This window comes from Micromys minutus (assembly GCF_963924665.1).
Source record: "Micromys minutus genome assembly, chromosome: 1".
Classification (NCBI taxonomy): Eukaryota; Metazoa; Chordata; class Mammalia; order Rodentia; family Muridae; genus Micromys; species Micromys minutus.
Genome location: NC_137969.1, coordinates 144142630 through 144155354, shown reverse-complemented (window position 1 = coordinate 144155354; position 12725 = coordinate 144142630). Strand labels below are relative to the sequence as shown.

The window sequence follows — 12725 nt, the reverse complement described above, 5'->3', positions numbered from 1 at the left end:
TAAACATACTGGGATTTGGGCATGAAACCACAGTATCAATTATATGGCTCTAGTCATTAACTAACCTTCATGTAATAGTCAAACACATTTACCCATTTGAATGATGTTAAAAACACAGCATCTATCTTAGGAAGATCTGTGTGTGCACAAAAACTAGCTCTTCGTTATTGCCAAGGGTTCAGTTGAAACAAAATGGTGGCATTGCAAGTCTACCAGACCCCTGCTCCCATGAACAGACACATCACTGCAGTTACTCAGTGACAGGTTCACACATTCTACTTCAGCACTGTCCTTGGATATCTGTGGGCAAACACTATGGCTTGACTTTGTCCATTCAATTGTTTGGAGAGTTTGCTCTTACCATTAGTGAGCTGAACTGAACGGTGTGAAAACCGAACTCGCATGGCCATGGCCTTACACTACACAAAGTAACCATCTTAGTTTTCAAGTGTTGTTGCAGCCTCTGATTTCTGGAATAGCTTTCACTTCTTGAATTTTCCACGGGATTGCCTTGAAGAATGCTCTTCTCCACAGACAACCGGGTGTATAGACTATATAGTAAATCATGGTTATAACAACACTTAAGTTACAGTTTACATGGCACCATTTAGCTGGCAAAACAGTTTTGAAAACATACAGTGTGTAGTACTTAGGTTATGCCAAAAATATATTTATTAAATATGAACTCGTCATTTGTGTGAACATTATGAATAAATGTCCATAAAATAAAGAATTGTTACCACAGTTGTCATTGAAATTGTTTTGATTTTCTTTTTCTTAAGACTCAAATCTATTAGCAAGAAATCCATAAAGTCATGTAAATAATCAGTTCCAGAATGGTTCCACTCATGAAAAAATAAATACATGTAGAAATAAATAGCTTTGTAGTAAAATAGAAAGAATGTCGCCTGTTGTGAAATGAGTGGCAGTAGAACTCCTTTTGTGTGCTCTCCCTGTGCCCTAGTAGGTGCTGTTCTTTGCAGCCAGAAGAGTATTCTTCAGAAGCATGGCCACGGTCATGGGTCCCACACCTCCTGGGACGGGAGTGATAAAGCTGACTTTCTTCTTAACGGCTGAGAAGACAGAACAGTTCATTATTTAAAATGTATCTAAGAAAGTTTTCAGCACACTGCATCATTTTCCCCATTATACATATAAAGTTACCAGTCTTCAATCATTTATAAAGTAGGTAACAATGAAAACAGACAGACAGACAGACACAAAAGGATATGCTCGAGCTCCTTCAGGCTCAGTTATCATCAGCTTTATATGAACAAAATCAATAAACTACAATCACTGTGATAACTTGTCATTCTTGTAATAACATGTAGCAAAAAGGCAGGCTTATAGAAAGGAAGCTGATAGAACGCTACAGTCATGAGCCTTGGAGTAGGAGCTCATTATCCTTGCTTAGCTTATGTCACAAGGAGTTACAGGGAAGGACATTTCAAGTTGAGGCATCAGGGGCTACTGGGCATGATCACAGATATGAGGGACAGAGAGTGGGAGGGAGAGGGAGGGAAGAATAGAAACAGAAACAGAGTTGTAGAGAGTGAGAGAGGGGAAGGAAGGATTCTGAGAGCTGCTAGGTTAGTCATAGCAGCCTTCCGTAGCTGGCCTCCGCGGGTAAGCCTAGGAAACTTCAGGAAGATGCGGGCTTAGGGAGGAGACAGTTAGACAATCTGTGACCTAACAAACACTGATTAACTAATTAAAAAAAATGAAGTCGGTCCCACCAGGACAGCACAAGGCAGCCACTCACCCATCTGCTTTTTGACAGAGGTGCACACAACTAGGTTGGAAAAATTCTATATTTTTAAAATTGCACTCCATCTCCTGTATAGCTGTATTTCATAGAAAAGGATGGAAAAGTTCCCTGTAGCTGAAGGGTCAGCAATGGATAGGTAGGATGTTCCTGCTCCTTTAAACTCTTAACACTCACAGAATAAGTTACATATTACACTTTAACTCACACAGCTGCTTAGCAAGCATTGTGGGTAATTTTCTTCCTTGGGTGTCCAATCTGATAAACTAGTGATCTGCCTGAGTCTCATGATCTTTTTGCTGACTGTTTTTGTTTTTTAACCACATTCTCACAATTATATTCATTCATGGACAGAAAGTAAGGACTAGGCAGAGGGTAGGAATGGGAATAGACCATTGCATGAAATGCCTGTCTGACAGGTTAGCTCAGAGTCTGCATTTTTGCACAGGTTGTTACGAAAAGTACACACATGCACACACGCACACACTGTCCTGCCTTGTGCTCTTCATGGAGATCTTCATCTGTCCAGTTTGGGCTTGTCTGAATGTTAGCAAGCATTTATTAGCATCAGTAGATATCTCAACATTACTCCGTGGGCAAAAGATTCAGCATTGCTATGCACAACTGAGCATCCAAGTAGTTCTGTCAATTTTTTCTTTTCACTTTTTCCTTTATGTTTGAAGTAAAGTGAACACACATAAGGTGTGAATGCTGTAATAGTAGGGAGGCAATAATAAATTTGTCTTAGTCAGGGTTTCTATTTCTGCACAAACATCACAATCAAGAAGTAGGTTGGGGAGGAAAGGGTTTATTCAGCTTACACTTCCACATTGCTGTTCATCACCAAAGGAAGTCAGGACTGGAACTCAAGCAGGTCAGGAAGCAGGAGCTGATGCTGAGGCCATGGAGGGATGTCACTTACTGGCTTGCTTCCCCTGGCTTGCTTAGCCTGCTTTCTTATAGAACCCAGGTCTACCAGCCCAGGGATGGCTCCACCCACAATGGGCTGGGCCCTCCCGCCTTGATCACTAGTTGAGAAAATGCCTTACAGCTGGATCTCATGGAGGCATTTTCTCAACTGAGGCTCCTTTCTCTGTGATAACTCCAGCTGTGTCAAGTTGACACAAAACCAGCCAGTACAGAATTGATTTTAAAACACTTATGAGGTTTGTCTGTCATTTTGTTTCATACTTCTGAGTGACTGTGTCAGACAAGAAATTAGTTTTTATGTTATTGCACAGTGTTAATGTAGTTTATGGTCTATTTCTATGAGGAACAGAATATGAAAGTACTTCTTTCATGAGAAAGATGTCAATGGATCAGAAAAAGTGCTCACTCGGGGAAAGATGGGCAATGTAATAAGTAAGTAATTATGTAAATAAATAAATAATATTATCAATAACAGTTTGGCATAACCATCTCCAGGCTATGGTAAGCTATATGTTTATGAAGTACCACAGACGGCTTGAGATGAAATTAGTCATGAGAGAAGATAAAAGTTCAGTTCATGCTTAATACTGTGAATTGCATCTTCCTGATTGTGTCTAGAAGAGAGAAAGTTAGTGAGCACTGAGTCATCAGAACTTCCTCTCTCAGGCTGTCTCCTTCAGGCCAGGCAGGCTTTGCACCTGCTTTTAAGGGAGATGCTTTCAAACAATGTGTGTGTGTGTGTGTGTGTGTGTGTGTGTGTGTGTTGGGGGCTTCTCTATGCTTCATTGCAGAGAAACATAGAAGACTCATGAGGCAATGATTCTATTCAGGAATGACTTTCCATGAGTCTAGAAGTAGGGTAATATATGTGAGAGTGTTTAAGAAAAACAACAAAGGTCTTTGCTGCATTGTAATAGGCCCCAGAGATACCAGTAATTTCATGATTCACTAAAGGACAAGCATTAGATTCAATTCCATAAAACCATCAAAACTTTAGAGTTACTGAAACTGACAACTAAGGCAAATAAAATACCTGTCAAGTTCTATTGTCTGTGTGGCATGTGCCCTGGGACGAGACTTACATGGAAGTAACAATTCTGTTTAAAGCAAATTATTGGAAATAAGAATACTTTTAGAAAAAGCAACAATTATCACAATATTTTATTTGAATGACCTCTCCACAAACCTTTAGATGCTTTAAAGTAACTTGTGGAGATTCCTTGGAGTGTGAGAATATGCGATGGGCTGTAAGAGCCTCTGTGCCCTGTGCACATCACCTCCTCTGCTTAACATGTCCTGCTCTCCCTTTTCATCCGCCGAGAGCCTTTGTTCGTCATCCTCAATCTAATACAGATGTCACTAGAGTTGGTTAACTCCCTGGGCTGAATTCACTGTTTCCTCACAGGCCCATGAAATTTACAGGATAGTTTTTTCTGAGTAATATCCTGAATGTATTGGGATATCAAAAGGAGTCAAACTGTGGATTTCCCTTGCACACTCTCCATATTCTAGTGTGAACCGCTCAGTGTCATAGTCTGAAGTCTGAGAGGACTGTACTGGAGAGAGAGCAGAGTTTCCTGACGAACAAGGTGGTGGAAGCTTAATGCTTGACCGAGATTATGATTCATTGTTTTGGAATTATATGGCAGCTTGGTGTTGCTAGGCAAACCCTGATGGGCAGACACTTTTGAAACCTCTATAGTGCCACAGCTGATAATGTCTCCTCTGCTAAGGCAAGTCTCTAAGTTATGGGATGATAATAACAGCAAAGTCATTTTGAGAAAAGGGTGTGAATGTGCACAGGAAATGCATGACTACCTTTTGTAAAAATAAAAAATCAAAAATCCCATTTGCCATTCCAGCCACACTATCTCTAAAACAGATCTTGTCACCCAGATTTCAGATATTTGTGGAATTGTCACTAACACTAGAATAGAATAAAAAGTGTTTTTTATGGCAACTTGGATCTATTGTCCCCTGGTCCTATCCCCATACCTGGACATTAGTGTTCCTACACATGTTACAAACTGGTTGAGATAAATTCACAAAAAATGTCCCTTGGATAGAACTAACCTTTGGAACCCACAGTCTTATAGAGATACTTATTTAAAAATGCAGTTACTCAAGCAATAATTGTGTGATGGTTGCGGTGTGCGCTGCAGTGTGGTGTTTGTGGCTTTGTGAGTTCATCTGGAGGACTTCCCTAAGCCTGTGGACGGTATGTAGATGTAGAAAGGACAGAGTTTCTGGGGAAGAAACAGAGAAGAGCCAGTGCACTTGGTAAGGGGGGAAGGGAACTTCTCTTGGGTGGAAAATGGCTTGAATCTTGGAAATACTACAGGAAGGCTGATGTTGCTGCTCTGTAGGTAAAGGGAGCTACAGGACAGGAGGCAAAACAGTAAGTGGTTTGTAGGGCATGGAATATACAATAAAACCTGGAGTTAATAGTTATTTCTGAAGGGAAGAATGGGGACAGGCTTCGTAACCATTTCCAACATTCTTACTTGAGAAGAACTGTTTTTTACTATCCGAGGAAGGACAGTAGGTAGGGAGCAAAGGTTACTTCATGTTCCAATGGAGGTGGTGAAGTGGGTGATGAAAGACACTGGGTGCTCAGTCTGTGCATGTGCTCAGAAAAATGCAAGGGTGACGTGTGGTCACAGGGTGTGGAAGATTACTCACACGGGGCTCTACTAGAGACGTAAGGCATGCTAAAATGTTCTTTAACAACTGAGTTCGCACAAAAGAAAAAGGATGTGATCGTTAACCTTCTGGAGGCAGCCGCTGGGTTTCACGAGAGGGTGTCTCCAGCTTACGTTTCCTGTGTCATTGGTTCCTTGGGGAAACTTTATGCTCTTGGTTCCCAGAGATGGCATGTAAGAACCAAAATTCAAATTGGAAATATGTCATCTGGAACATTTTCCCATTGCTTGGCAGGTAGTGAATTTTAAACTTCGGTGCTACTGTGTATTTCTCTATGGTTCTTCAGTAAGAGGATGGATGGATCTCAACGGAATTGGCTGTGCGAATATTTAGTGAAAACTATGTTCTGTATTCTGGAAAGAAAGAAAGCTATTTGTGTTCTCACAATCTGAGTTTGGGTGGAGCAACAGAAACTGATGCCAGGATTTTCTCCATTGTTGTTTGTCTTTCTAGTTTGTCTGTTGGTCGTCTTTAAAGAATCACTGTGTGGCCTCTGTTAGATTTCTCACAATGCAACAGCAAACTTTGAGCAGTAACTTCCCTTTAGGAACAGCAACACAAGAGAGGTCCCAATTCTCTCATGAGATTTCTCAGCCTCCTAGTATACATATATAATTGTCTAAATTAAATGGTTGTAGGAGTTTCCCATGCTTCTAATGCAAACGAGTAGGCATGGCCTCTCAAACACATCCACTCTAATGAAGGGGGACATGCTTTAGGGAGACAAAGGACAGGAGTACCAGAAAAACCTGAATGGCCAAGGACTGGAGGAATGGTCTGACTCAGGAGGTGCTATAAAGTGCTGCTTTAGAGCATGTCTAGCCAGAGAGCAAAGAGCCCCTCAGTGAACTTGCCATGGTAACAGGATCCAGCACAACCAAGGTAATGTACCAACCAAGCTTATCTGAGCTGGTGATCCTCTTTTTAAAATTACATTTTACTGATTGATCAATTGATTGATTTACTCTGTGCATGTGCCTCCCTCTGCCTCTCTCTCTTTCCTCCATCCCTCTTTATATTAAATCAAATCCTTATATACCTGGCTAACCATTTAGTAGATGTGAATGCCTAAAATAATGTCAGCCATACAACTTAGGAAACACTGAATGGAGCCATATAGCAACACCGTTGCCAGGAAACATCAAAGTTGCTGTCTGTTAACTTGCTCATCCCAAGTGAAGCATCTTTGCTGGCTACGGATGATGTCAGCTATCACTGCAGTTTTATTCGGATTAAATACTGCAACGACATTTTTATTAACAGCTTGGAAACTGATTAACAACGCCCCCCTTCTCAATGTCTTTTTACAGACAACATGATGATCCTGTGCTATTTTTTCACCCTCTGTTTTTAATGACTCCTCTCACCCTCCTCTTTTCCTTCAGGCACCAGACAGACTGCTCTCAGTGGTGAACTGAGAGACTACCCACAATTTTGGTGAGTCTTCTGTTCCTCTTGGCAGGTCCTTGATCTCTGTAGTTTACCATAATCAACCTAAAATAGGAGATGCATGTCTTCCTCCTAGGTAACTGCATTGTAGGGTGCTGAGAAAAAGCTGCACAAACAATCTCCTCATAGTATAAGAAAACTTTACAAAGGCGTCAGATGTTCCCTTTTCTCCCATGGATGTGGCTTCATGAACCTTAACTCTTCCCTACAAAAATATGACCACTCCATGTCAAAACACCCCACTAATTAGAATGTGCTTAGAGATTTACTTACTTTCAAAGACCCCTACTTCACAGCTACCTTGTCCTCTGTGAGCATCAGTGAAGGTGGCTGTCTGGGAGATCTCACAGTGACCTCTGTGCTTCTGTCCCCTCTCAGAAGGAGCCTGAGTGGGTGCTGTGAACACAGACTGGCCAGACAACTACTTCCGCAACCTCTACCAACTTGCCAGCTCACAGAGATAGACCGTGTCTGGGTTAAAGTCTTATTCTTCCTTTATTGCAAAGCTACACTGTGGGTTGAGCTGGTAATCACACACCCCGAAAGGCTGACATTTCATTCAGACTGATCAACCATACCACCGGCTTAAGTGAGTGGCCCAGAGACAGAGTTGAACATGGGACGTAGCTGAAGGACAGTCTATTTACTCAGAGACCGGGAACATTCTCTTTCCACTCCATGTGGCAAAAGGCACATTTAGAACTAAGAGGCACCAAAAGACATTATTTGAAGTGAATTTTGACATATCCGAAAAAGATGAAAATTTTAGAGGCTTATTTACTGTTTGCATGGTGATGGGCCTCATACTCAGAAGGTGCTTCACATGACACAAACTCAACCAATACAAACAATGAGTCCTGAGAATCCAGTCACTGGAGTGAGCTCTGGACACACTAATTGTGTAGAATCTCTCTGGAGCCTCCTTGTTCATCAGACAGTTCTGCAGAGGCTGCCCGGCTGGTTCATTCACATCTAAACAGTCTGCTTTCACGTTAAAATATGTCTGACTATGCAATAACTTTCCATCCAAATTATAGACTTGTGGCTGAGAATACCAATATCAAAAGCTTTTTGGAATGCTTAATTACTTCAGTCTCTTAAACATAAAAGTCTCAAAGCGAAAGATCACCTGTCACCTCTCAACTGCTTAAAAAACAAACAATGGACCCCCCCACTTAAAAGACATGGGGGGGGTTGTCCATTAACAAGCAAAAAAGCATAAAGACCTTTACAGACAATGTTATTTCTTCTCCAAGCTATAAAAAAGACAGATAACCAGGAGACAGGCATCCACTGACTTACAACAATAGATTCTCACTAAGCCTCTAAGTGTTCCAAATGTAGAAATCAGGCCTTGCCTTTTCTAGAGCTAGTAACATTCTTACCAAAATAAGTAAGCTTGCAAACAGGTCCCCCATGGGGAAAACAAATTCAGAACTACCATGTTCTTGTTATTATTTCTTTATCTAAATTCATGATTTTATGTAAAATTTCTTTTGGGCCCAATCTTTGTGGGAGTCTTGTCCTCTTCATAATTTGGAGCCAAGGACTACATCAGTGCTTTCTCCTACAGTGTTGGTTTATTTGTTTTCTGAATCCCAACAGGACTGGTAAAGCTATACCCTTAACTGACACTAGAAGACACGACTTGGTAATGAAATAGGGACACTTTCCTAACTCTCAACCACTGTCAACTGTATGCTTCTTGTAATTGTCACCCCAGCTAGCAGGACTCTTCAAGCTCACACTGGCACCGTATTTTGTGGACTTCTTGTCGTTATCCAATGTTATTAATACTTTTACTCTGCTTTTATAATATTAAAACAACCCCCCTTCATATGTGTTTCCATAAAACTAAAAGAAAAACTGTCTTTAGAAAACATAAATGCTACTTTGGGAAAAGTATTGTTGGCGTGGAAAAGCTAGAAGTAGTAGCTAGAGGGTTGGTAATTGCTGGTACCTTAGTGCTCATTGGAATCATAACTGCTACTAAGGCAGGCATACAAACAGCTCAGCTTACCAATAGGATCGCTAAAAACATTTCAAGGACAGAAAGAACCCAAAAAATTATACATATCTCTTTTAGAAAGGCTGGATTCCCATAATAATATCATTGACTGGCTTGGGCAACAAACTGAAGCTACTAAATCCTGACTATAAATTGCCATCACAATTCACTTACATTTGTAGCTGCGCTTTGCCTGACAGGGACAATATAAATATCCAAGGGAACTGGCTAAGAACTATCCAGATGGAGTATGGTCTCAAAACGATTGTATTAACGACCTTGGACAGTTACGTGGAGACATATATTCCTTAGAATAGTCCCATTTGTCAAGTCTGTGACCAATAGTTTGCAGATGAATTGTGAGACACATTGCACCTCAGTCCTCTTAGTATTTTATGTGGTCAAGCTTCTAAAACCCTGATAGATTTAATATTAGCTGCTATTGTTCTTTTATTGCTTCTAATAGGCTGCCTCGGAATGCAAAGAAGCCAGAGATGATTAATAGCCCAAGAAAAAGCTGATTATGTCACCATGGTGCTACAAAATGAGAATGGGAGAGGTGCCAGAGAACAGAAGGTGCTCTGCAATTTCTTTCTCAAACCCAACACCTGACCCAGATGTGCAAATGTGACTTCACAAGTCTCCATGCATAGGATAGAGCCTAGGAGAACTGTCCTCCAGGGCAAAACAAAGCCACAAGGGTAAAGAAGCTCAGGAGAACTCAGATAAGGGATTAAATACACTGATGCCAAGCTTTGCTGGCAATGCTATCTCTAGCCCTATATATATATAAAACAATGCTATCTCTAGCCCTATATATATAAAACAATGCTATCTCTAGCCATATATATATATAACAATGCTATCTCTAGCCCTCTATATACAACATATAAGCTCATTGAGAAGAAGTAAAACTAGCTCTTGAAGTGAACCAAGCGTCTTGAGCCTTTCTACCATCCCCCTCCCTTCAGGGCCTTGGGGTGCTCAAGGTTGTGTTGTTTGAGGTGCGAGAAGATGAACTTAAGGCTAAAACTTGGTGTGGGAGAGAAATACAAAATATATGGAACAAGAAGCTCACACTAGGAAGGACTGGTTTAGTTGGGACCAACTAAATGAAAGGCAAGAGAGTATAAAAGATATTGTCTTGTTGGCTGAGCATTCTAAGGAAGCCTGAAGAACAGAAAAATGAACATGGAGGCATGCAGGTTGAGTCCTTTGACAGTTGGACAAATAACAAAAAAAACAAAAACAAAAACAAAAACAAAACACAAAACAACAACAACCAAAAAAAAAAAAAAAAAAAAAGAACACTGGAGGACAGAAAATCAGTGAAGAACGAGGTGGTAAGGTTCTGAGGGGTAAAGTCACAGCCTTCTAGGTCAGGAGTGCAGTGGAAAGAGAAAAGGTGAGCTGCCAGCAGTGTGCTCAGCAATTCACATGCATTAATTAGCTCTTAGATGGTGATTACTGTGTTTAACCTTTTGACAACTTTCTAAGATAGGTATTATCACCGCTGCTTTTTCAATGATAAAATCAATTCTCAGGGGTGAAGCGATTTACCTAAGATCATAATTGTTTTAAGCAATAGAGCCAGGATTCAAACCCAAGTGGGCCTGACTCCAGAGTGTAGTCACCTATGACAGTGAGACACGACATAAAAAGGAGTGTGGAGTGGAAGGTAGCTGAGGTGTCAGAGGCTTCAGAAAGAAGAGAGACTCAGCAAAGCTGTCGGCATGAACTTTTCCCAGCAGTTTCTTAGAACAAAAGTAAATGCCTTTGCTGCCCCGTGTTGTCCTGGATTTAAATGTTGAGGAGCAAATTTCACCAGGATTTCTGCTGTCTCTCCTGTCACTTCCACATGAAAACGCCTTTGTCCTTCCCATCCCTGCTCCCCATACATGTACATCCTCAGTCAGCCCCCCCCCCCAGTTCACACTCCACACCAGCTAAACATTCTGGGTCAAATTTCAAGAGGATTATTGAACTAGAATCCCCACTCACACTCATTTCAAGGCCCTTAAAGTCATACATGATCCCAGTTTCCTTTTTCACACGTAATCATTTGACCAATCATCCGAACTCTCTTTTTAAATTATATCTACCATCTAACCACCCCATAATATTTAAACCTATTACTACCCTTGATCACACCCCATCATTTCTTATTTGGATAATTACAATAGCCTCTTAGCAGGTACCTCTGTTTACACCCTTATTCTCATCAGTCCAGCAGGCAATCCTTTTAAAAACAAGTCAAACACCACGTCTTTGCTAGCCATTCCTTAAAGAGCAAGATCCAAATGCCTTTCTGTAGTCCCGATGTGATATACAACCCCCACTGCCTCTTCTTCTGAGCTTTTCCTTAACATCCTTCCTTTTATTTACTGTGTCTTTTTACAAGGGTCCCCTTGTAACTCACCAAAACTACCAGGCACCATGGGACCAGATGGCACACACTAGGTAGTCAGGACTTCCCAGTACTAGTTCCATTACTAGGGATGTTGCCTCAGAAGAGCCATGAGCGAACGTTAGCATTGGGAGCGTAGCACATTTACAGCCAGCCCGCACACAGAAAGCCTCTGTCTCAAAGATCACAAAACAAAAACAGAAACAAAATGACAAACATGGTCTCCTGATGATCTTCACAATGACCCCTCTAGGTACTTAGGTATCTAGAATGATCCTCCCTTATGACCACATGCGTGTTTTCCCCCATTGTGCAGAGGTGGGCAAGAAATAGCTATTCCAGAGGGCTGGAGCTAGTTCCAGATGAGGCTATTAGCATCTGGAACAGCATATTCCTATCTCTCGACAGTACTAATCAGTTCTAATCAATCAATCAGTCTTTGTAGACATAGTTTCTTTCCATGAGTTTGTGTTCATTGTGTAAATGTGTGTGTGTGTGTGTGTGTGTGTGTGTATGTGTGTGTGTGTGTGTGTGTGTGTGTTTGCCTTCAAGTCACAGCCATATATATCATGTGGATAGTATTCCAGAGTCAAGAGAAGAGTGTTGGGTATCCCAAAGCTGGAGTTAGAGATGTTGTGAGCTGTCATGTGTGTGCTGCTAATCAAATACAATTGTCTGGAGGAGCAGCCAGTGCTCTTAATGGCTAAGACAGCTCTCCAGCCCAACATTTTCAGTAACATTAAACACTATTTCAAAGACTATAAAAAGTAATTATTTCCTTATTATTGTGTATAAAAATTTGTCTATTTAGACCATAATTGTATCTCATGGGATGGATTTATAACACAGAGTCAACAAATAATTGAAAACTGAATATACCTAAACTGAAGGCTCCCAAGGACAAGTTAGATATGCACACTCTTCGGTTGAAGATAACTTTCTATTCACTCAAATAGGACCACACTTGTAGAAATGATGGATTCCACATCCTGTCCACGTGTGTGTCAAGGTATGCAGGGCTATAATGAAAACTTCCAATTTAGTGTCTCAAAGGTGAAAGGGCTTGGTTGCTGTACTCTCTCCTCCCCTTACCACGAAGAACCACACACTTGCAAAGGCGGGGTGTGCAGAACTGTGCTCTCCCCATCTCTTCGCTTGAATTTGAGCATGTGGTTGGATAAGGTCTTTGAAATATATGCCACATGAGCTTGTTACGGTAAGGTCTAATGGAAGGTCTGGTGTCATCATGAGGGGGAACTAGTTCACAGACATTTCCGGATGGAAGGCATTATGATGCTAATAAAGGCCAGATGAATGCCTGTGTGCAAAAGAGAAAGAAGAGAGTAGGAGTCTTCACACTACCTCTGAGTGATAGGCCTCTAGAACTGTGCAGCAATCCGCTGGTGCTGTGTGAGGGGACTTGTTTGTTGCTTGGGCAGCTCTGGTGTTGTGCTACAGATGTG

The 12725-nt window shown here is 41.2% G+C and overlaps 1 protein-coding gene across 2 annotated transcripts in view; it reads right to left on the bottom strand.

The window, feature by feature from the left end:
• The window catches only part of MTHFD2L (methylenetetrahydrofolate dehydrogenase (NADP+ dependent) 2 like), an 84423-nt gene continuing 71698 nt past the window's right edge, over positions 1-12725 (bottom strand). For both annotated transcript variants that reach the window (XM_080913813.1, XM_080913812.1), the window contains one exon: positions 1-1073. In XM_080913813.1, the coding sequence (XP_080769939.1) occupies positions 961-1073 (113 nt within the window). In that variant the 3' untranslated portion in view covers positions 1-960. The remainder of the gene's footprint in view (positions 1074-12725) is intronic.